At 33.3% G+C, this 26,015-nt stretch overlaps 1 protein-coding gene, 1 long non-coding RNA gene and 1 other non-coding gene across 3 annotated transcripts in view; 1 reads left to right on the top strand and 2 right to left on the bottom strand.

The window, feature by feature from the left end:
* Positions 1-23,473, bottom strand: part of LOC115889728 — a 29,202-nt gene extending 5,729 nt beyond the window's left edge. Inside the window, exons 1-2 of the long non-coding RNA XR_004051494.1 lie at positions 23,145-23,473; positions 22,851-22,965 (exon numbers count right to left, since the gene is read on the bottom strand). This is a non-coding gene — a long non-coding RNA (uncharacterized LOC115889728). The remainder of the gene's footprint in view (positions 1-22,850; positions 22,966-23,144) is intronic.
* Trnay-gua lies at positions 2,651-2,742 on the bottom strand. The gene is given in 2 exon segments: positions 2,651-2,686; positions 2,706-2,742. It is a non-coding gene; the product is annotated as a tRNA-Tyr (tRNA).
* Positions 23,474-23,812: 339 nt separating the features above from the next.
* LOC115889722 (transcription initiation factor TFIID subunit 11) lies at positions 23,813-24,909 on the top strand. The gene is made up of 3 exons (XM_030909789.1): positions 23,813-24,235; positions 24,294-24,478; positions 24,616-24,909. The coding sequence occupies exons 1-3, from the start codon at positions 23,898-23,900 to the stop codon at positions 24,747-24,749; spliced, it is 657 nt and encodes a 218-aa protein (XP_030765649.1). The 5' UTR covers positions 23,813-23,897; the 3' UTR covers positions 24,750-24,909.
* Positions 24,910-26,015: the final 1,106 nt, after the last annotated feature.

Here is a 26,015-nt window from a genome sequence, read left to right as displayed (position 1 = left end):
TGTCATTTTGGCCTTTGATCATCCGCCAAGAGAAATTATGGTTAGAAGTCAAAAGTTGATTGTTTGAAAAGCTAAATATTAGGCTTTCTCTATGGATACAACTCACTAACGTAAGCTGTTGCTAGGATATTCTATTAATTTTAATTGTGTTTCTAAACATTGTGAATAACTAAAAAGTATAAAGTGTAATTGAAACCACTAATTTAGTCCACTAATTGCGAGGTTCTGAATGAAGCTTTAGTTGTCACGATATTGTGCAGTTTTTTTTATTGGCCTACGGTTAATTTTAATGTTTATAGAAACTAAACTATTTAAATAATTAATTATTATAAATGATACATTTCAATATATTGTTAATGTACAGGGTGTCCCACTAAGAATAGCTCTCGGCTGTACCTCGGAAAGTATTAGCCGTAGCGGCTGCGGAAAAAAATATTTATAACTAAAAAGGCTATGGGAAATTGCTGGAAATTATTTTCAAGTTTGTAGAAAGACCGCTAGGGGGCGCAACTGCAACAAAAAATAAGAGAATGGAGTTCTTCCACAATTTTGCCTAGATAAGGTGTACTATAATTACTAGCTTCTCAATCTTCAGTAAATTTTGAATATTTTTTGTTAGAGCCATTTTCTCCTATCTAGCAAAATAAAGTGGTGGGGGAAGGTTAGATCTGTTTTCATTCGAATATTAATAACTCTGGACTGGATGATCGGAATCCAACAAGAGAGGGCTCGTTTAAAAGAGCGTTTCTTTCTCTATATTGTACCATATAAACAATAATAATAAGCTTTTGAACGTAGACGCTAGGGGGCGTTGTCTTACAATTTAACAAACATTGCGCGTTTTTTTCAAAAAAATTAAATACAATAGTATATGTAATTTTAGCTGATAGTAAAGAGTAGTAAAAGCTTAAAAAGTCAGCGAAAACCGCATCTTGATATCTTTTTTCAAACCGAAGATATTAGCAAAATTATAATAAATACCAAAAAATAAGCCCTTAATTACCTTATTTTTACAACACGGTATCAGTAGCCCTCTTGATTATGCCAATTCTAACCTAAAAATAAGACAGAAACAGTTAGTTTATTTTAAAATCAACGATATACCAGAATCTCATAATATCAGATGTATTAATAGGTATCTAATAATTAAGATATTAATAATAATGAACAAGAAACGATGATTTAGTGAAGTCATAGTAGGCTTTGGAAAAAAGTTGCTTTTGACGTAATAGTATAAACGTCAAATTGTTATTAGATCAACATTTTGATAGTCTTAGCAGCGTTTTTTATCTTTTGATTGCTTTTTCAAAACCAATAACTTCAACTATTTCAAATAATAAAGACATTTTGAAAAAGCATTTAAAAGATAAAAAAACGCTGCTAAGACTATCAAAATGTTGATCTAATAACAATTTGACGTTTATCCTATTAAGCGAGAAGCAACTTTTTTCCAAAGCCTACCATGACTTCACTGAATCATCGTTTCTTGTTCACTATTATTAATATCTTAATTATTAGATATTAATACATCTTGTATTATGGTATTCTGGTATTTCGTCTATTTTAAAATAAACTACCTGTTTCTATCTTATTTTTTTGTTAGAATGGGCCTAATCAAGAGGGCTATTATAATTTTGCTAATATCTTTGGTTTGAAAGAAGATATCAAGATGCGGTTTTCGCTGACTTTTTAAGCTTTTACTACTCTTCACTATCAGCTAAAATAACACATACTATCGTATTTAATTTTTTGAAAAGAACGCGCTATGTTTGTTAAATTGTAAGAAAGCGCCCCCTAGCGTCTACGTTCTAAACCTTATTATTATTATTTTTATGGTATAATATAAAGTAAGAAATGCTCTTTTAAACGAGCCCTTGTGTGTTGGATTCTGATCATCCAGTCCGGAGTTATTAACATTTAAATAAAGATAGATCTAACCTTCCCCCACCACTTTATTTTAGCAGATAGGGGAAAATGGTTCTAACAAAAAAAATCCAAAATTTACTGAAGATTATGAAGCTATTATTTATAGTACCCATTATCTAGGCAAAATTCTGTAAAAAATATATTTTCTTATTTTCCATTGCAGTTGCGCCACCTAGCGGCCGTTTTACAAACTTGAAAATAATTTCCAGCAATTTCTCATAGTCCCTTTAGTTATAAATATTTTTTTCCGTAAGCCCTACTGCTAATACTTTCCGAGACACAGCTGAGAGCTATTCTTAGTGGGACACCCGGTACAAAGACCACAGGAATTATAAAGTGTTAATAACCTAGGGCAAACTAACCTTACCCTCGGTAATTACCACCCTTATAATTCCATTGATACATAAATAACTATAAAACTGATTGAAAAGTCAGTCATTTATACGAGTTTTTAATCATATTAACTTTATGTATTAAAAAATTATTATTAAAATTATGAAAAAAAAATGTTTTTTTTTCATAATTTTACAGACCAAATTTAATTTACCAAACCAAACAGAGAATAATTCCTCTGTTTGGTACAAAAACATTTTTTTTCAAAATATTTTGATTATTTTTTCGTTTAACTAATTTTTTCTGTATTTTTTTCTATTGGTACATTTTTTAATACCATAGAATAGATAAATGGATGGAAACGATATGTGAAAAAAAATATAAAAAAAATTCCTTCGAGCCGGATTTGAACCAGCGACCTATGGATGTCTACTTTTGGTTTACCACTACAGTCCACCGCTCTACCAACTGAGCTATCGAAGGTGATGTGAGACTTTTGTTAAAATTCGCTTTTCAACTGGTGGTCATTATTTATTCTTCTTAAATAACTGTTCTTGGTTTAATTAGTATTAATTAAGGCGATTTGGAGAATGCGTTATAATTTTATTTAAATTTCGCATATTGCGTGAATATGCCTTTACATCAAATACTATTAAATGAAATATAACAACAAAAACGATTCCTTTTGTACCACATGGTTATAGTTAAACTTGGTGTCTTGTGCTAAATAGCGAATACAAATGTTTGTACCTCGGATGCAAAAGATCATATACAGGGTGAGTTTCCTACGATGTTCTCTATGGGTATCTCGGAAACTACTGGAGATAGAGAGTCGGTTAAACGGGGAAAGAATTGCAGTTTTGTATGGTCATAAATATGCGCCTTTCAGATTTTTGAAAAAGTTCATGGCTTACTAGATATTTAGAAAAAAACAAATTTCGGCTATTTTAAAAATTGTCCCTAATTCCATTATAAGCTATTTTAGACAAAAAGTTTTCAGATAGAAAGTTGTAGATAATCACATCCTTAATGAGATGGTGTCCTCCGTTTTTTTCTAAAGCCTGTCATTTTTGACATTTGACACAAACATATGTTTTTTTAAATGGAAACCATAGTTGGTTATGACTTAAAAAGTGCCATTTTTTAAGCTTTTCAGCGATATAAGCTATAATATGTTTTCTTCGAAAAATTATCGAGTTATAGCCAATTATTATCATTTTTAAATAATTTCACTTAGTTAGCCATGGAAACAATCGTCTTTGCTCTTATAAATGTGAAGCTGCCACATCCAAACTTTGTAAATTAAAGTAAACAAAAATTGTAAATATGAATTTTTCAAATGAAGAAAAGCGTGTAAGATTATTGGTTCAACTTTTCTTGATCATACATTTTCGAGGATACGTTGACCGGTGAATTTTATGTTTTTTAGAGAACGATTTTCAAGACTTGTTAGAAAAGTTAAATTTAGTTATAGCCAATTCTTATCTTTCTTGACAAATTTCACTTAGATTGCATGGCATTCTTATTCTTTTGTGATTTATAACTTATAAAAAGTCAGAATATATTACTAAACGGTTCTTTAGAATTTACATTATACTAAAACTTAATAAAAAATAACGCTGCAGTCACTGCAAACACTTTAAGTTATTTTAGAAAATGCTCAAAAAATCCGCCATTGTTTTGAGTTACATCTTTTTAAAACTGAATTATTACCTATTCTCACAAAAGGACCGGTTGATTTAATTAAACTTCTCTCGTACCGCCACTTCGAGTGCCTCTCTTAATTCATAAATTCTTTTGTAAACCTTATTTTTAACCATACCGCATAAAAAAATCTAAAATGGATAGGTCAGGTGATCGAGGAGGCTCATGCAATTAGTCCACCTCTTCCTATCCCTGAGTTTGTATTATTATGATATCAATAATTTTTAACATTTCTTTCATTATGCGGGGGGCATAATGAAAGTCATTTTCATTTTGAAAACATTCTATTGATGCGCGAGTATCTACACGCTTTTCTTCATTTGAGAAATTCATATTTACAATTTTTGTTTATTTTAATTTACAAGTTTGAATGTGACAGCTTCACATTTCTGAGAGTAACGGCGATTGAACTTGTTTCCATGGCTAACTAAGTGAAATTGTTTAAAAATGATAAGAATTGGCTATAACTCAGTAATTTTTCGAAGAAAACATATTATAGCTTACTTATATCGCTAAAAAGCTTAAAAAATGCCGCTTTTTATGAAGTCATGGCCAACTATGGTTTCCATTTAAAAAAACATATGTTTGTGTGATATGTCAAAAATGACAGGCTTTAGAAAAAAACAGAGGACACGATCTCATTAAGGATGTGATTATCTACAACTTTTATCTGAAAACTTTTTGTCTAAAATGGCTTATAATAGAATTAGGGACAATTTTTAAAATAGCCGAAATTTGTTTTTTTCAAAATATCTAGTAAGCCATGAATTTTTTCATAAATCTGAAAGGCGCATATTTATCACCCCACAAAACTGCAATTCTTTCCCCATTTAACCGACTCTTTATCTCTAGTAGTTTCCAAGATAGGTACCCATAGAGAACATCGTAGGAAACTCACCCTGTATAAAAAAAACCGGATAAGGTATAGTTTTAGTATACTTACGTTTTAGTATATTCACCTAAAAAGATTTTTAAAACAGCGACGACTGTGACCTGCGTCATCAACGAAACAATTATTTTTTTCTACATTTATTTCATATTTTGAAAAATTAATATTTGGTTAGGAACTTTGTCTTATACAGGATGTCCCAATATTCTGAACTACCACCTTTGACTACCACGTAATTTTGGAATCAAAATAAATTGAACACAGTACCTATACAGTATGTCCCCGGGTTGTCTTTATAAGAAGAAAACTCTTTTATTATTGATTTTTGAGGAAAATATATTCTTCATCAAATTTTTTGCTTGTTCTAAAATGTTTAATCCCGTTTATTCGTTTCCAAATTTCCATACCGTATTAGAGAAAATTAAAAAAAAAACATGAAAATATAGTTGAAGTCCTAAAAATGAAAACGCGTTTCTATGATAATTAAAACACAAAATTTATTTAGTTCAGTGCTATGAAAAGAATGATAGTTGTTATCGGAAAATGTGATACTTTAACAACAGCAATTAAATCTATGTAATTCTATGTCCACGGAATATTGGGACATCCTGTATACCGGGTGCGTCTCAAAAGTGGCTCACCCCTATAACTTTTTTATTTTTTCAGATAAAATAACGAGACTTGGTACGTTAGTATATGACATAAATCATCATTAGTATTGATTGACGTATTCAATTGTTTTTGTTCACTTCCTGTTTCACCGGAAGTGAGTACAATTCTTGATTTTTAAATGGCATACTAGGGATTATTTTACTTTATTCGATACAAAATGACATTCTCAATAGAATGGCAACATAATATGTCATTTTTTGACAGTTTCGCTTAATAAAAAATTGTATTTTAAATTTGAATCTAGAGTGCCATGGCTATGTTAAAAACACTCATTCTTAATCCAGGAGCGCTGGAAAAATAAATTAGATCGTCTAATGTTTTTAGTGTCTTGTCCTGGCCAATCAGAAAATGCTCAAATCGTTTTTTAATCATATCTCAATTTTTTCAAAGGGAAAGAAGGTGGCTCATTAGGATATTTGGAAAAAGCATTTCTTTACGAAGAATTTGATACCACACACTTGGTATTTCGAGTCAAACTTTCGTTACGAACCGCAAGTTATAATTTCAAATAAACCATATGCAAAAATGTCAAAAGTTGACATAAAATACGTCATTCTATTTAGAGTGTTATTTTCTATCGAATAAAGTAAAAAAAATACTGAGAGTGCCATTTAAAAATCAAAAGTTGTAGTAATTTCCGGTGAAAAAGGAAGTGACCGAAAATAATTGAATAGGTCAATCAATCCTAATTTATGTCATATACTAACATACCAAATCTTGTTATTTTAACGAAAAAAATAAAAAAATTATAACGGTGAGTCACTTTTGAGACGCACCCGATATAGAGAGATAGGTAGATATAAAAAAACTTATATTAAAATTGATAAAAAAAGTTGCTTTTTATATGCATCAAATACAATTATAGTCTCCCCAACGAGAGAATCTATGACAGTAATAATTGATTCTATCATTTGAATTCGCAGGTAAATTATATTTTCTGTCACTTTTTGCACGTCATTTGTCGAAATCTTCCCTGACACGTAGGACAGGCCTTATACTAATTCTCTACATTTTCCTGTTTAAAAAAGCATAATGTCCCTCGACGTCGTAAAACCCTAATAAAAACAAAATCACCAGGTCGTTTAACTAACATGACCCAATTGATTCCGTCAACAGACTGCATCAACCTAATTTCCGATACACACGGCGAGTTAAAGAGAAACGGGAGACCAATTACGGGCAAGATTGAAAAAGGCGCCCGACGCGGAAGTCACCGTCCCAATTTGACGTTATTAACTGTCAGGGCAGTGGCGTCACGTATCTGAATCATCTAATTAAACGGGAAATATCAAAGGACGAACTTCTGCCATCGTGCGCCTATTATGGGCTAATTAAAATCGAAACATCGTTTATTTTTAGACCTGTCTGCCACGATAAAGTAAATATTGCTGGGGAACTGATAAGTGAATAGTGTTGATTGTTATTAATGAAAAAATAAAACTGGAATCAGAGTTAAAACGATTGAAATTAATTGATTTAAATTCGTGATTAAAGTTGCGATCGAAATCACACAATTTTTTAAAAATTAAAGAGGGCTCAGAGCCCGAATTCTATGCCTCAACCTATCAAAAACTAAAGTTTTGTCATATAAAAGTACTATACAACCTTTTCTACTTAATAACACCACTATTGACGTAGTGGACTCTGTGAAATTCTTAGGACTTGTTGCGGACAACTCGTTAAAATGGGACTTGCACATCGAACCTTTATCAAAGAAACTAAGCGCTGCCCCTGGTGCTGCCTGTTTTGCGCTAAGATCAGTTTCTAAGGAACTTAACTTATCAACCTCTGGGATAGTCTATTATGCCCTTTTTGAGTCGCATCTTCGTTATGGCCTTCCATTCTGAGGTACTTGCTGCGCGACAAAATTTGATCGTATTTTCAAACTTCAAAAGAGAGCAGTTCGATATTTATTGGGATTGAACAGTAGAACTCACTGCCAGAATTTCTTTAAAAATTTCAAAATACTGACTCTTCCTGCTTTATCCGTTTTTGAATCCGTTTGCTTAATCCGCAAGCACATCTCTGCTATTCCCGAAAGGCAATCTCACAACTATCCACTTAGGAATGTGGAGCACGATCTTTATCTGCCATCCCCGAGCTCAGAACATAGTTAAGGCTCAATACTGTACACTGCCAAAAAATGTGCAATCATCTGCCTTTGAATATATAATATCAAGTCGGTTTCGTTCTTTCCCGCATTTCGCAAAGATCTGAAATCATACTTCCTGGAGAGAGCCTTATATGCGGTAAACGACTTTTTAGTTGATGTTTAATCATGAACAATTTTGAATTTTAAAATCTTGATCACTCACACACTGGTTAAAAGTGTAGTATTTAATATTTTATGACTCTTAATTGATTATATCCATTTGCAATTTTCCTATTGTAAAATTTTATTGATACGCCTTTTTTTGTGTTCTGCAATGTCCATGTATTAAATGTACTAATTTTAATGACGCAAATTTTTTTGAATTGTATGATTTGTATTGTATGACATTTTTTATTATTAGTATATTTTTTTGTGCTTTTGTTTGTTTTGTAAATAATGCGTTGTCGATGAAGCTATTTTGGCTTTTTGTACAATAAAGCGTTGTTTATTAAAAAAAAAATTTTGGCGTGAAAATATCTTTTTGGGTCTGAAGATGGGAAGTAACTGATTCCCGAAACATGTTGCCCCATTTTTAAACAAAATTAATTTTTGAAATAAAAATTTGAAAAGATTATGAGGTTTTGGGTCCCCTACCCCTCGTTAGAGATTTTGCGATTAAAGAAAAATCCATCTATATTTGTTGAGGTTAATGGATTGAAGCGCTCCGAACCTAAGACAATCCATTAGAAAGTTGTTTCACTCCAACAGATTCAAATATTGGTTCGGCATGTCTTTTCCGAATATATTATATAAGAGTTCAGCGAATATATTGAGAAGAGAAAAAGTTGGTTACACAATCGACCATTCTCGCTTCATTTCTCCGATTCCGAAACGAAAAACCGACCGGTCGTCAGTCGCACGACCACAACCATATTATTCCGGCGACCGTCAGACTCAGTCTGTCTTCGTTTCCACCATCATCGGCCGCAGTTTAAATACCTATCTATCTATGCTCCCGGTGGCAAAAACCCGTTACGGCTTCTGTGTAAGAGATTAAATACTGTTAGTGCCGCCGCGATATCCTCTTTTTTCTTCCTTTTGTCTCTCCTCCTCGCCCTTGCTGCGCCCGCCGGTCGGTTGTTGTTAGATTTCCGGAAAACCAGTCGCTAAACGGGGCGACTGCTGCCTCGCCGGCCCCTTGTGTCGTCGACTCTTCGAGAGGCGTTCTCGTTATTTAATCGACGCTAGTTGTCTTCTTTTTTTTCGAAGCAAGAAATGACGTCCTCCAGATGTAGACGTCCTGCATTAGTCCATTCGATATTTTGCGCGACCAAGAAAGTTATTCGTTTAACTACACCAAAATTCCAATACGATCAAAAATTCAGTACCCATTATGAACATTCGAACACATTGGACATTTCTGCGTATCTTCGAAAGTTCGATTGTCTTCGATCCTCATAAATCGTGCCATAAGATTTTTTAAAGTGCTTATAGGCCTAATCCACTGTCCTTTTCAGTTCTTCCGTGGTGTGTTCTAATCCTTAGATACAATCTGCAGTCCTGTCATTTCCAAAAACTCTAGAAACTTGGAGACTGAACCTTCCATGTAGCTCCCTGGCAATGGTGTATCATTGCCTATTACCGAGAACCGCATATTTGCCAGGGGCGCTATTCTGTAAAATCGTCGGTATCGGTAAGTTACGACAGCTCTCGATATGTATTTGTATATAGTAAAAATGTGTTAATTGTTGTTGCCATAGTTACCGATCGGTCCTATGGCAGATATCGCAAATTTGAACCGACGAAAATCGGTATCTCTACCGTGCCCTTGTCAACCTCACGGTAGAGACACCGAGAGTCGTCGGTACAAATTTGAGATATCTGTCATAGGGCCGATCGGTAACTATGACAACAACAATCAACACTACGCTCATTGGCCGTACGTACCGATAGCTGTCGGTAACTTGCCGATACCGACGATTGTACAGAATAGCGCCCCAGGCTATCGCACCGACATAAAATATGGTCTGTAGCAGGGGCGGATACAGGAATTTATTTTAGGGCGGGCCCAAAATAAAAAGTAATGTAGAATATACTTTTTAGGGCGCCATTTTTAATCCAAAAGCCTAAGATTTAACCCAATTCACAGATTTAAGGGAGGCCTGGGCCCCATGGGCCCCCCCTCTGCATCCGCCACTGGTCTGTAGTTTCTTCTTCAGATAAGTAGAACCTACAATATGGCTTTGTACGTCTATCCCGTTAGCTTTAAATGCCTATTCGACTTACAATTCCCTGTTAGTAAACCCACTACAGATTAGATTCCTAGATGTGATTATCAGCCTGATCCATTGCGACCTTCTCAGATCTATTGTGATCCTCTTCTGATCCTTGGTTACATTCTCCAGTCCCATCCTTTTCACAAAGTCTAGCAATTTGGAGACTGAACCCTCCATGTAGCTCCCTGGCAATGGCCTTGCCTATTACCGAGAACCGCACATTTACCAGGCCGTTCATCTTACAAAGCCCTGTTAGTAGACCCACTACAGCTTTGACTGTATTTCTGTCTTTGTTTATCAAGTCTGCCGTGAATATTGGCGAATGTTCTAATATTAACGTTTTCACCCGTCTCTGCCCTGATGAGTTTCTTCACCATTCTAGAGATTTGTTGGCCACCCATCGTTCAGTGGCCATTCTCGTGACTGCTGTTGCAACGCCGGGAAGGGGTCGATGAGCCTTGCTTGTCCATTTCATCTGCCTTTTCGTTACCCTTGTGACCCTCGTGCCCTGGTACCCAAGCTAACGTATAACAATGCTCATCTAAAGTATTTAGAGCACGTACACCATCCCACACTAGTCTAGAATTTACCTCGGTAGAACCGAGTGCCTTTAGCGCTGCTTGACTCTCTGTGAAGATGGCCACCGAACGATGTGTTCTTTCCTGCCTTATTATCTCTTCTACACAATAGTAGATTGCCGTTATTTTTACCTGGGAAATTATGACATCCTTAGATAGGCTTACATGGAAAGATATTTCTTGTTTCGGCTCTACTATTCCGACGCCTACTATTTATTCCTACTACGCCTTCCGGCGTTCTTGAGCCGTCTGTATACCAGGTTGCCTCAGCTTGGTTTGAATGGGACCTTTTCTTCAGTCTTCCCTTCCTGGTATGGTTATATTGAATTTGTTATTAAAGCTATACTACAAGCGATAATCCCAATACTCTGTCTGTTTTAGTCCTTCGATTAGCTTCTGGCTTCTGGTTTTTAGCACTATGCACTATGCTTATGTGCTACTGACCGTGAACTACAGCTTTGACTGTCTTTCTGTCTTTGCTTTACCAGGTCTGCCGTGAAATTTGGCGAATGTTCAACTATGAACTTTTTCACCTCTCTGCCCTGTCGAATTTCTCCACCATTCTAAAGATTTGTTGTGCACCCACCATTTTGTGACCATTCCCGTGACTATCTTTGCAACGCCGGCACCGAAGAAGAGTTCTTAGCCTATGAACAGCATTGATGAGGCTTGTTTAGCCATTACATCTACCTTTTCGCCCAAAAAACCGTACCATAGGGCAGGTTTAGATTTTTAAAGACTCTTTTTATCTCTCTACCTCACTTTCCTTTCTCGGTAGTCACTTTTCGGCATGCTTGTTACTTTAAATTGATTTTCTTCTTTCTTTTTGTTTTTTTTTACAATCCGAAGATTGTTAATGAGAGAAGCCTTCGAAATGTGGTGTTACAGGAGAATTTTAAGAATATCATGGGTGGACAAAATTACTAATATCAAAGTGCTGGAGATGCTTAATACGAGTACCGTGGTTATAAAAAGCATAAAGACCAGAAAATTGAAATACTTTGGACATCTTATGAGACAGGAGAAGTAGGTACCAGCTATTGTGCAGAATATCATGCAAGGCAAAACAGAAGACGTTCAGCTGGAAACAGGACGTCCTGGCTCAAGAACTTGCGGGAGTGGTACGGAGTAAATACCAACACGCTGTTTAGAAGAGCCGTGAACAAAATACGTCATAATAATAAGTGTCATTGATGGTAGCCAACGTTTTTCGAGAACAGGGCACATAAAGAAGAAGATTGTTCTTACTTAAATCAAGAAAAATCTTCGATTTTTCTCGGTTTGGGGTTTCCTGAGAAATTTCTTCGAGTTTCTTAGGCCGTTGGATGATTCCCTTTCCAGGTTACAGATAGAATCTTCCAGGTTCTTAAGAGTCCCGCTTTAAATTGATTTCCACTTGGGAAGCAGAACGATTCTGGTCCAGTTAGTGGGTTTACACGTTTTCTAGCTAGATCCTTCGCTTTTTCATTACCTTGTGACAATAAACTACTTTCCTTTTATTGAAAATTTAAGTCAAAATATTGCGAACGGTTACTCTTATATCGGAGGCGGTGGGAACATGCTTTTGCTTCTGCACTTGGCTAAAAAATGATACCCACCTATACTTTACACTGCATACCAAAGGGCGCCACTTATTTCAAAAAGATGCTGATACTTTACAAAGGATAGTACAAACTGAAATAAGAAAATTTGTACAAGTGTATTAATTGAATGAAAACTAAAATTAGTATAGCTATTAAATATTTTGAGAAACTGGATCAACCAATGAAACAATTTAAATATCCAAAAAAAAAAGATTTATTACTTGTTAGAAATATTCGGTACCTATTCGGCACAGCAGTTATGTACATTAATATACAAGAAATATGTTTAAGAAACTCTATCTTAAAACTTGTTTAAAATCAAATTATATCTTTTCCAATATTATTCAAACAATTATAATACAAAAGAAATACTTTTAGAGACGGTCTTGGTTATATTCGAATATTAAATATCTAAATTTCAATTGACTTATTACGAAGATTCAAGAGCCTTTTTGTTTATATATAGTTAAGAAAAAAAGTTTAAAAGCTGTATCCAAGATTGCCCTTACAGGTCAAAGATCGTAATGATATAAAAGGTTAACATAAATAGATGTTAAATCTGAATAATCAATCAATATAACATGGTCATTTTAATAATCAAATACAAGTAAAATTTAAGCAATGCTGAAGGCAAATACTTAAAGTGTTAAAAAAAATATAAAATATCACAGAACGTTAAATTTTATAAATTAAAGGTTAAAGTAATGCTGAAGGCAAGTACTTAACCGGTTAAATGTAAAATGTTAAGAATAGTTAATTTCTTAACACATTAATGATTATTTAAAATCAAATTAATAAAAGTTTAGTTTACTATAAAATATATACTGGCATTGTATACCAAATTATACCAAAAAAAGGATCATCTTAATGATAAAAAACATCACAGCATACAACTTCTTCTCAGAGGAGTGCAGGGCTGAAATCTAACCGAACAGGCTGCTACTGATTAACTCCGTGATTGAAAAACTCGAAGAAAAACTGGTAGAAAAACTTGGCACAAACTTCTAGAAAAATATGCAGAACAACTTGCAGAAGAATGTCTAGAAATACTTGAAGAAAAATACGTGGAAAAATGCTGAGAAAAACCTAAAAAGAAATGCACTGTATAAGTTAACCTTACATTAAAATTTACGAAGGTATTAATTTACCTCATTGTGAAGGCACACAATCAATAATTATTTAACATTTCTTCTCAAATAAGGGCTCGACACTTCTCATCAAAAAACTGGAATCTAAAAGAAAGGCATGTGAAGGTTTTTTCTACCGAATGGAATGTCAAAGAAAATCTTACCAAAACTATAGATCCATTAATGGGTCTTGTGCAGAACAGGTCCCCACGAATTCGAGGTTTTTTTAATTTTTAATGTGGATCCCATAGTTAATGGAATAGTTTAAAAGAAAAAAATTGTTGGATGAACCACTTATTCTAGGAAAAAAAATAATTAAAAATTCAAAATTTTCACTACATTTCAATGCGAAAACTCCCTATTATAACCTTCGTAAAGCGAGTAAAATACAAGGTTATGCACAGTGTTGCCAGACTCACTCTGTGTAAAATCGACGAAAACGTTCGACTTTATATTCGTTTTTTTTACAGTTAGTACGTACTTTAAGCACACGAAAAATTAAAAATATAATGAACGAGGCAAAACAAAAAAACACTATAAAAATAAATTGACATTAAAATCATTACATAATTTAATAATATTAATTAATTTGTTTCCTGTTCTTCAGCTGTATTATGGCAACTTTAATGTGCGACTAGAAGCAACTTTGGGTCCGTAATACTTTAGTGCAACAAATATTAAGCATATTTTTGAAAAATAAGGACTTCAGCAGGGGTGTTTTAGAGCAGTATTCTTTCAGAAAAAATGCGGATTTTGACGATTTAAAATATCAAAAAAACAAAAACTAGTAAAAATGAGAAAAAATGCGGATTTTGACGATTTAAAATATCAAAAAAAACAAATAAAAATTAGTAAAAACCAACCAACCCCACCAAATAACCACCTAACCAATGCATTAACACCCCCCCAAATAACCCGGCTAACCAATGCATTAACACCCTCCAAATAACCAGGCTAACCAATGCATTAACACCCTCCAAATAACCAGGCTAACCAATGCATTAACACCCTCCAAATAACCAGGCTAACCAATACATTAACACCCTCCAAATAACCAGGCTATCCAATGTATTAACACCCTCCAAATAACCAAGCTGACCTAATTAGTTAATGCTTTTGGTAAATCCTAGGTTTAGCGCGCTTATATCCAATCCAAAACCAACCAACCAACCAACCAAACCAAACCAATCTTACCAACCGAAAACCAAGCAAAAGGTGAAAAAATAGTAATAAAAACACGCTTACGCGTGTTTTGATTGCTCTTGTTTCACTTTGTTTGTGCGTTAAAAGCAATCAAAACATTGATTGCCTGTTAAGGCAACTTTAATATGTGACTAGACCAACCCAAAACCAATGTAATCAAAACCCGCTTATCGAGTCATTAACGAAGCTACCTTAACGTCTACGGACAGCCAAATCACTACTGTTTTGAGCCCCTCCACGTCAACTTTATTTCAGAAGAAAATCCTATAAATTAATTTTATTGACAACGTCGCAAATTCTATGCGAAGGCCGTAGATGACATACCGTCGATCGATTAACTGTCAATCGAAAAAGTCATAAAATTGCTGGTTTGGGATGTTGTAAATAAACATATTTTCTTAATTTTTATACTTACAAAGAAGATTTGTTACATTTTTGTGCTTAAATTAGGTCATTCCACGTCTATATAAGGTAATAAAGTGCTAATATGTGATGTTTTTACTGAATCCGTGTAGAAGATTTTACATATTTTCTGTCCGTCGCCTGTACTTAAAATACGTTTTTTTGCCGCTTTTTAAAGGTAAAACACATTCATCCAACATTTTTTTTGCTTAAAAATGTTCAATTTAAGATAATCTTGCAAAAAAATTCTAAAAAAGTGTTAAATGCATGGGGACCTATTGTGCACCAGAGCCTCCATTAATATCTCAACAATCAAAAACTATATGGGATCTCCATCCATCTATGAGACAACAAAATCACAATATTGTGAAAAAATCCCATATTGTGAAAAATACCAGCCAAATAAATTTATTCTCAAAATGGCACGGTGACCTCGGCAACGGCCAAATCCGAGGTGACGATTTTGACGTTTCCCGTCTTGTCGATACACCAGGGTACGATCCAATATTTTCCATAGAGAGCGTTCCGAAATTTAAGTGTTGTAGGAATGTAAAAAGAATATCGATACAATCATAAAATGCCGTCTATAATAAAACAAAGTAGCATTTGGAAAATGAAAATGCTACAACCTTCCACCCCTTGGAGGACTGGCACCCAGAGTAGAAGTGCTTAATGAGATTAAACAACTAGCCTTGCAACTATCTTAAAATGTTATACAGAAGAAAAATAACACAAAAGAATGTAATTTTGGAACAAATAAATATACACAATTGTTTAAATAAGGGTTTCAACGTTATTTAACCATCTCATTACAGCTCTTAAACTTTACGACAGTTGGATAATTCATGTGAACGAATGTAAATAATGATAATATTATGTAGGTATACGGTATATTTTATTTGAGCTACTGTTTGTTTGATATATGTACAAGCCACTTAAACTTAAGAGATAAAGATGTGCGTCTTCAGTTCGAGATTCTTTGTGTGCAGTTTTTCCAGGAAACTATAGTCACTAACGGAATCGCGACGTGCCCCTTATGTCATCCGCTCTAGAGACGTTCTCGTTAATCGACGCTCGTTATCTTTTTTGCCAAGCGATAAATAGACGTTGAACGGCGTTAAGCTGTCCGGTAAGGTTTGATTAAATTTATCCTATATGGACGGCTGCAACGGACAAAAAAACATCTCGTTCGAATGTTCGGTCGTTAATTAGTGGCAGTTAACGAATTCTATTATTTTTATTCTGTTTAAAGAAAACAAACTAATAGATAGGAGACGTTTTTTTAGCTGTTAACTAACCAATTTTGTTGTTTATTATTCTTTAATGGTTTCTTTCCATTCTAAGTTAGATTCAATAGTGCTGCCCCATTTGAAGATCACAAAAATACCGTCTACAGACTACATACAAGCAGTATTCGTAACCAATCAATGGATATTTGTGAGAAATAGGGCATGTATGGACAAAAATTGCATTTATTACTGGATATTCAGTATCTAATTTATGAAGTACTTATAACTTTACGTGTATGTAGAATAGTCTAAACTTTTATTTCAAATAACAAAAAAGAGTACTTTTTAATATTTTAATGTTACCGATAAACTCGTATATAATTTTGCTTTAAGACTCGTCCGACTACTGAAAAAAAACTTTTGTTTTAATCTTTTTCTTGATAATTGATATGTAATATCGTCGGTGAAATGTGATAAACTGCTAACTCCATTATTCCTAATTTTACAGGAGAGCAAAAAAACGGTACAAAAAAGTATGTACACATGTCGGAAGTAGGGAATGCAATCCCGCAAATGCTGGATTCCGCAAACGCGGGATCCCGCTGAGATTCCGCGGGATCAAAGTTGCGGGATTTACAGTGCGGGATCGACACATTACTACTGGCACAGAATATCTAGCTACGCAACAGAAGCCTCGTTACATGTATAAAATCGTAGGTAGCAAAAGGAGACAGGCTTTAAAAGCCTGTCTCCAAATCAGATATTTTGATGTGGTAGTTTCACTACTACATAACAGAGGGCGATAAATTTAAAAGAAAACAGTTTTCTACAAACGAAATTTAAAAGAATTTTATGCAGTGTTGCCATTGTGTAATTTATATTGTAATATTTCCTGATAAAGCCTAGCTTCAAATTTGCTACATCATTTAAACATATTAAGAGCTCTTTTTTCAAACGTTTAAGTATTTAACTTGCCATGTTAGTTGGAGTTAAATCTTACGAGCTGAATTAAAATCACTTCCTGACGTTTGATTCTAACTGAATCGTGAATTTTGATTGTAATTCGGCGACAATATAATAAGTATTGTTCTTTTATTATGACACCACTTCCTGACGTTCGATTGTGTTCATACCGTATGATCGGGAAAAAACGGCGTTAGCGATGGCTATGAAATGAAAATCGCTGTCATTTTATGTGTAAATTTATATGGGAAATGTCATCGATCGTCTTTTCCCAGCCAACTGGACGCCGTTTTTTTCGGTATCATACGGTATTTGATATATACTTGCGTATTTTTTCAAGACATTGCATATTATGCTACCATGAAGCATATCAAGTGATACCGTAATATAGTACCATATTACGATACATGGCGTTCGATTGGGCTTAAACTTGGTATATTACGTATCTTCAGTGACATTGTAATATTATGGTACCATGAAGCATATCAAGAGGTACCATAATCGTACATAGAAGTACCATATACGATAGAGGTACCATATACGATAGAGGTACCATATACGATACCATTTCCTGGCGTGCGATTCGACTTATACTTGGTATAGTAAGTATCTTCGGTGACATTGTAATATGATGGTAGTATGATGCATATAAAGTGGTACCTTAATATAGTACCATATTACGATACCACTTCCTGACGTTCGATTGGGCTCATATTTGATTATACTTGCGTATTTTTTGATGACATTACAATATTATGGTACCATGAAGCATATCAAGGGGTACCATAATGTAGTACCATATTACGATACCATTTCCTGACGTTCGATTGAGCTTAAACTTTGTATACTACGTATTTTCGGTAACATCGTAATATGATGGCACCATGGAGCATATAAATTGGTACCTTCTCTAGTACCATATTATGATACCACTTCCTGACGTTCATTTGGGCTCATATTTGATATATACTTACATATTTTTGATGACATTGCAATATTATGGTACCATGAAGCATATCAAGAGGTACCATAATAGTACCATATACGATACCATTTCCTGGCGTTCGATTGGGCTTAACTTGGTATAGTAAGTATCTTCGGTGACATTGTAATATAATGGTACTATGATGCATCTACTATGATGCATATATAAAGTGGTACCTTAATATACTACGATACCACTTCCTGACGTTCCACTACGATATCACTTCGTGACGTTCGATTTGGCTCATATTTGATTATACTTGCGTATTTTTGATGACATTGCAATATTATGGAAGCATGAAGCATATCAAGGGGTACCATAATGTAGTACCATATTACGATACCATTTCCTGGCGTTCGATTGGGCCCAAATTTGATATACTTGCGTTTCTTTATAAAGATTTGTTTAATTAATAATTTTAATTTATTTTATGAATTTTAATTTATTGTACGATGTCGGTGACAGCAACTTTTATGCTTAAGTAATATATTATTAATTGTACCTGTGTCACTTTTTAAAATCTACCTAGGTCTATATAAATAACGTGGCAAACAGAAAAAAATTGTTATTATAGTATTTTTTAGTCAATTAACATTTTTTGTACTGCATTTTAATAAATCGTTTCCATTATTATTAAACGTATATTTCATTACTAACGTTTCAGCATTAATAAATATCACTATCAATCGCCCTGTATATTATTAATTTTAAAGGTAGTTAAAGTTATTTTCTTAGTTAACATAATAAAGTAGTGTAGATATATTAAAAATGTATTTTGAGAGCATATGTTTTCTAATAATATACTTAAAATTAAAACTATTTTAAAAGCCAAACGAATAATTAATATAAGTGTATCTGACAAGAAACGAAGAATAGAAAGGAATTATTATACACCAGAAAAAGAATGGGATGCCAGTTAAAGTCTGTTTGAATCTGGCAACTGTGCATTTTTAGCCGAGCTTCAAGGCCGTCGACGTGCCGTCGATCTACGTCGATCCAAAACTGAAAGTTGAAAATTTCCAATTATATTCTGATTATGATATTGTCGCGCCATCTAGTATTTTATTTGTGCAATTTTAGCTCTTTCATTTCGAGTATTTTTCTGTTGCGTAGCTAGATATTCTGTGCTACTGGGTAAGCGAATACTTCAATCCCCTTACGCCTTGGTCATTAAAAATAAGTAAAACAAACACGTTAGTTGTTAGATTTCTTTCTGGCGTATGTGCGTAAGCAGCGTAAGTGAAGAAAAGTGTTTAACTAGTACTTGTGGACAATTTCGTCAAATAAACTGCCGGACATAATTATCGGGACAAGCAAAATTTTAAAGTAAATGTAAAGTTGAATTTCTCTTGAACTAAAAAGATTTTGGGATGTGGTTGGGACGTCTTTGGTTGGGACCAGGTTTTAAATGCATCTATTGTGACTAAGATGCTATATGTGGTTTTCGAAAATATATTTAGCGAATTATCGTATACAGGGTGTTTTACAAGAGTGTGAAAATTTGGTCAAGAATCTTTTTTACCGCAAATTTACAATTCTTAAAAAATCGAAATTTTTACCAAGTACGACAGTACGACTAATCTGTATTGAAATTAGAAAAAACAATTTGATCGGTTTTTTAATTTTTTTTTGTTTTAAGGAAAATACGACGTTTTTTCGAAAAATATGCATTTTTAGTCATACGTATGGTCCTAAATGGTACAAAAAGCTTTGTACATTCTGCATATGCCAAAAAATTATTGATATAGAGTGTATCTAAAAGCAGATAACTAACACAAGTTAAAAAAAACTTCAACGTCAGAATAATATTTTTATTTATGAAATAAGTAGATAAATTATAATAAATAAGTTTATTTAATATTAAATATATTATTTGAACACCTTGTATCAGTCCAAATTTCTGTACAGCTAGTTTAAGATACACGCTATATCAATATATTGTGGCCCTATGCAAAATGTTCAATGCCTTTTGTACCATTTAAACCTCCTATTTTCCTTAAAACAAAAAATTTTAAAAAACCCACCAAATTGTTTTTTTTTCAATTTCAATACAAATTAGTCGTACATAGTTAAAATTTCGATTAATTGCATAAAACCATTATATTAGCAAGTTTAATAGGTTAAGTACAAAGAGGAGCATTTATTGTTTACAATCCCGCAATTTTGCGGATCCCGCGGGATTGATTGCTTTAATCCCGCGGGTCTGCGGGATTGAGATTTTGGTGCGGGATTGCATTCCCTAGTAGGAAGTATTTTCATGCGTTAATATGATAAAGAGATAAGAATTTTATTTGCTGGGAAACAATATAACTCAATATTTCGTGTCACCTCATTTTTTTCAGACACAATAGGGAGATAGCAGATATTCGTCTTGCAGAAATAAGAAATACAAATATACTTCTGGAGATAGCAACCTTTATTGCTTGAAATTTTGAAAATGGAATTGAATATTACCCAAACAGATTTAGAAATAATGAATTAAATTTAAAAAATATGATATTCATAACCATATATGTATTTAGAATATCGTCGGTCTAGAAGCGAAACATACAGTACTCGTCCAAAAACGAATAAATTTTTAATGCATATTTAAAGATCTGAAGTAGCAGCATTTTGGACTTAATGAATATGAAAATCCATGCTTATCCTAATTTTTATACAACGGTAGTAGACCGAGCTTGGAAAACAGTGCGTGATTTTATTAAATTTCTATTACTTTTCTCCTTATTTTTTTAATTTTTATAAAAATTATGTATCATTTACGTGGAAAAACGTTGAAAAAAATAAAACTGATTAGGTATTATGGAAATTCTTGTACAAGTAAGTAATGGTTATTTAAACTATTTATAGCACGCCGATGAATTGCTCGTATATAGAGAATTTCGTTTTTCCCCTTACCCTTTACGGATACCCCGTATTTACAGAACGGATCGACGCAGGGTCGAACTGGCCATATTATATATGTATATATAACTATTAGGGGACCCAAGCCTTTGCGGGCTCCCTTTATAGTTCTTTATTATTCTTAACAATATTTGCTTTTGCATTGCATATGGCATTTGCATTTGCATTGCATTGGTTTACCTTGCAGTAGGGTAGTTCCCTGATTTCTATACAGGGTGAGTCTTAAATAAGTGCAAATATTTTCAGGGCTGGTAAATCTCGATAAAAGACACATAATATTTCCTCTTTACCGTTTTTTCAAATAAATCCAAAACAACTGAGTTATTTCACTTTTAAAATTTAAAATTTTTTGCTACAATCTTGAGAATCATTGGATTTCCTTTCTTGTAAATTTGATCTACTACCTATGTTGCCATATTACAAAGTATGTTTTTAAACTAAAAATTAAAAAAAATTCAAATTTCAAGAAAAAAAATTTCGCCTAAAAAACCTCATAATCGTGTTTCTTGGGCGAAATATTTCTTTCTTTCTACCTCTAAAAATATTTGCATTTATTTAAGACTCACCCTGTATATACTTAATAGGGAAAAATTGACCAAAACGTAAAGCGAAAAAAAAGGCAAAAAAAATCCACACGGGCCCCTTCTTACATTGCCACCCGGGCCCCTTTGGCCTAGTGCGATCCTGGATCGAAGTACTGTCCTAAAGAAACATACGAGTAAGAATCCGTGTATTTGCTTTAGCGTGATCGTAACGGAAATTATGGACTTAGCAGCATTTCGGTGGCTATTTCAGATCACTGGGAGTTAGCAGATATTATTGAGTTAAAATTGCAAATTTTCTTTAATGGGAAAAATGTATTTGCTTTCCCTATTTATAGAGTATTTTTTTCCCTTTCTAATGGTATAAAAAAACTTATTAACGTAAAAAATGGAGTTAGCAGGTTATCACGTTTCACTGACGATATCTACTGTCTTTTTCGTTTGAAATATAATAAAACATGAGTTTCTGGTAATGTTTAGTGGTCGGACAGCAAAAACTCAACACAAAACACAAACGCAGATCAAAGGAAATAAAAGTCGTCCGACCACTGGTCAACGCTAAATGTAATATATTTGAGAGGTCAGACAGTAGCCCCTTTTCGACGTCATATTGCAGAGTTCAGACTGATTTTTTATGACATTTTGGTTATTTTCAAGCATGAAGTAGCAACAGCAACAGCATTTGCATTAGAAAAAACAGTCCAAACAGTATACAGGATTCCAAGTCAACAGTACAGAACCATATTAAAGACAAATAAGCGACGTTTGCAAACGAATGGAACGAGAACTTGTTTTACCAGAGAAATTAAAAAAAAAATTGTTACCTGGATTGAAAACTTAGCCGTTTGCGGATTTCCAATAAAAAAAACAAGTGTGATTTAATACAGTTGAAAAAATTGTATCTAAAAGAAGAAAAATTGAAAACGCTATTTACTAATGGAAGCATCAGTATATGAACCGCGTTGGTATCGCTTAAAGACGATTTCTTCCTATATGGTAACTACCAGGCCGGATACTGGCAAGCACTGTCTGACTACTGACAAAACAGCACTTTTATCACTTAAAAAATAATTAAAATCATAATAAAAAACTGTAATATTTAACATGACGCCCAATACTATCTATTTCATAAAATTTCATTTCCATGCCAAAATTTAATCAACAATTTAAACTCAGCTTTTTCTAAACTGTCCGACCACTAGTATACTTATTCACCCTATATGGGGAACGTCATCAATCGCCATTTCAAAGCAAACTCAGGGACTTTATTTCTTTCGATCATAGGGTCCTTAAAAAGCGAAAATACTTGAAGAACTTAAGAATATGTTGATATTAACACAATATGATTTATTTTTGAAAAGAGAGATTTTTGAGGCAGGACGTGAGCTTCGTAAGCCCAAGTAGGTACTTGAAGACAGATTAATAAATTTGCTAAAACTTACCTTCTGAGTTTAACGGGGTAATGGTGGTGGTTGAAGTGGGAGCCAGTGCAAGAAACTGGGGGCAAAGCAAGCCCCATCCAATAATTTTCTTCTAGAGAGAATCCCTTTGCAGGATCTGAAATCAAGGGAATTGTTCTTTTGATAAATCACGCAGTGTACATATTTCTGAGACCTATTAATTACCTTAATACCAAAATAATCTTATGGCCATTTGCCAAACGTCAAAAAGACCACACTACAACCTGTGTGGTTGTTCTGGCATTTTTTACTCAATTTAGATTCTGTTCTACTCACCACGTTGGACGAACCCTTTTAAATTCTTCTCTGGCCTAAACACATTTCAAACGACGAATATTTCGCGATTTTATATCGGTATAAACAAAGGTTTCAATTATAAATTAACGGAACTTTGGCATGGGGCAAAAAACACTGGTTGTGATATTCTGACCGAACTTACACTTTCCCGCTGATATTAACCGTAAATTTTCATAAGTCCATCACAATATAAATTAATTTCATCATAATATCCGGAAATTTTAATTCAGTTTTCTCACAGTAAACAAAAAATTTGTTATTGTCAAAAAGTATCAAATATTGACTGAATTTTTGACTTTTGCGCCTCTATCGACAGATGTTTGAACTAAAGATGTATTTTTTCATCGATAGATGTCACTATAGATATTCTTCTTTTGTATAAGATTGGCTGTTGCAATTCAACCGCGTAATAAAAGTCAAAAAATAAAAACTCTTGAAATTTTATTTATTTAATATTTTTTAAAAGATAATTAAATAATTATTGTGTCATTCGCTAACATAAATATATATATTATATAATATTTTTATAATAGGTTTTCTATTAAATATTTTGTTACTAAAAAACGCATATTGAGTCATATATAAAATTTATCAAGAAAAATTCGTTAATATGATTTAAGGCTAAAAACAATAAAAACGAAGAATTTTCTGAGTTAACCAATATTTTTTGTGTGTTTATTTTAATTTTTATTTTAATCGTCTTTAAATTAATTATAATAATTATTATTTATCATGGATGATATTCTTGACAAAGAAATTGACCACAATAATATTAGGGCACTGGACAATTTAAAATACGACTATTCCAGTACCCACTCAGAAGACGAAGAAGATTTCGACATCGTCACTGAAGAAATCTCAATCAAATCCGAAAATGATGTCGATATGAATGGTTCAGATGTAATAATAAAATCAGAAATGAAGGAAAAAAGCTTAGACTTAAGTACAGATATAATTATGCCAGAGGCATCAAATTCTAGCTTAAGCAATTCATTTAATCTAATTACAAAACCTAAAAAAGATGTAAAAAGTAAAAGGGAACTGGAAGAAGAGGAACGCGAAAAGATGCAGTGAGTTTTAATTATTTACCACTTATATCCAGTTTAGACACAATTTCGTGTTTGTTAGAGTTTTAGTGTCAAATTTCACAGAAGATCAATTGGATCGTTATGAAATGTATCGAAGGTCAGCCTTTCCAAAAGCAGCCATTAAGAGACTAATGCAAACCATAACAGGCTGTTCTATCTCTCAAAATGTCGTCATTGCTATGGCTGGTATTGCAAAAGTGTTTGTCGGAGAAGTTGTTGAAGAAGGTATAGATTAAAGTTAAAAATATATAAGAATATGCTTAAAATATAAAAAAAAAATTAACCCTTATATATTTTCAACAGTTACTTGAAATAATTCATATTTTTATTGACTTATTCATTATTCCGTGCATTAATTTCAGGTCTTGATGTAATGGAAGAGTTGGGAGATACTGGTCCTTTGCAGCCAAAACATTTAAGAGAGGCAGTAAGAAGAATGAGAAAAACAGACAGTATACCAAGTGGTCGAGATTATAGGACACATTTTAAGCTTTAATATTAAATTAGTTAAAGTCAAATATTTTATAAACAGTTTTTTAAGTTGTTATAAGTGAAAAATTTTATTTTAAGTTTTATTTATCTACACGTTGTGTGTGTATTACTGAACTTTGTGAATAAAAACAATTTACTGACAATATTATATTCTTTGATATTTACAGCTCTTTTCAATAATATTATGCCAACATTTCTGAAATCAAGAATATTTCAATTAAATAATATATTAAACTAATATTGTATGATAAAAAAAAACGGCGTCAGCGATGGCTACGAAATGAAGATCGCTGTCATCTTATATTTAAATTTATATGGAAAATGTCATCGATCGTCATTTCCCAGCCAATTGGACGCCGTTTTTTTTTCGATCATACGGTACCTACTAATTAGCATTTCATTTGTAATTTTAACTTAGGATATAGCATTTAGGAAAAAGCATATTAAATTGCATAAATATCAAGTTAAACATACTATTAAGGCTATTAAAATTATTCTTCATCATTTAATTTATTACATTATTTTTTGTGTAATTTTCTATTCTAAAATTAGATTAATTGACTAGTAATAATTTGATGGGTCTATAGCAGTGATTCCCAAAGTGGTCCAGGTGGACCCCCAGGGGTCCACGGGAGACTTGCTGGGGGTCTACGTAGGCGTGAACAAAAAATGGGGGTCCATAAGATGTTAATGGGGGTCCACGAAAATTTATCTGCTTTTGATAGTAAAGAGCAAAAATGTAAGCATAGTTTTTATAAGGGCCTACCTACATTGTTTTAAGTACCTATCTAAGCAGATAATATTTTAATAAGGCAAGCGACTGTTACTTGTCCAAACTTGCGTATTCGATATTACGTACAATTTCGTGTACAGACTTGCAAAGCGCTATCCGCCCGACAATGCTTAATGCTTGTTCAGATATGAACTTGATCACCACTATAAATACTTGATGCCAAAGGCAAACGCATTCATTTGTTTCCGGAATTTCGAAAAAAAAGGCGGAATTTGGAAAAAAAGTTGTGAGAAAATTTATATCTGTGTTTGCTAGTGCCGGAGAAAAGTAAGTAACCTACCTTTTTTGTTATAGTACTTAAGTATTTTGTTTACGTGTACTAGTCGGTTGATCACAACGGCCTGTATAGATAGGTAACTTAGTAACTTACAGATATTTTAATTGTCCTCTTTCGATTTGAAGACAAACACAGCACGTTTTATTCAAATGTTTTTCACGAGAGAAACACTGCCTCTCTAAAAAGGCCGAATAAGCAAT

This window comes from Sitophilus oryzae, unplaced genomic scaffold (assembly GCF_002938485.1).
Source record: "Sitophilus oryzae breed Bouriz unplaced genomic scaffold, Soryzae_2.0 scaffold_845_pilon_pilon, whole genome shotgun sequence".
Classification (NCBI taxonomy): domain Eukaryota; kingdom Metazoa; phylum Arthropoda; class Insecta; order Coleoptera; family Curculionidae; genus Sitophilus; species Sitophilus oryzae.
The sequence above is the reverse complement of the archived record's forward strand: the minus strand, read 5'-3'. Positions and strand labels throughout refer to the sequence as shown.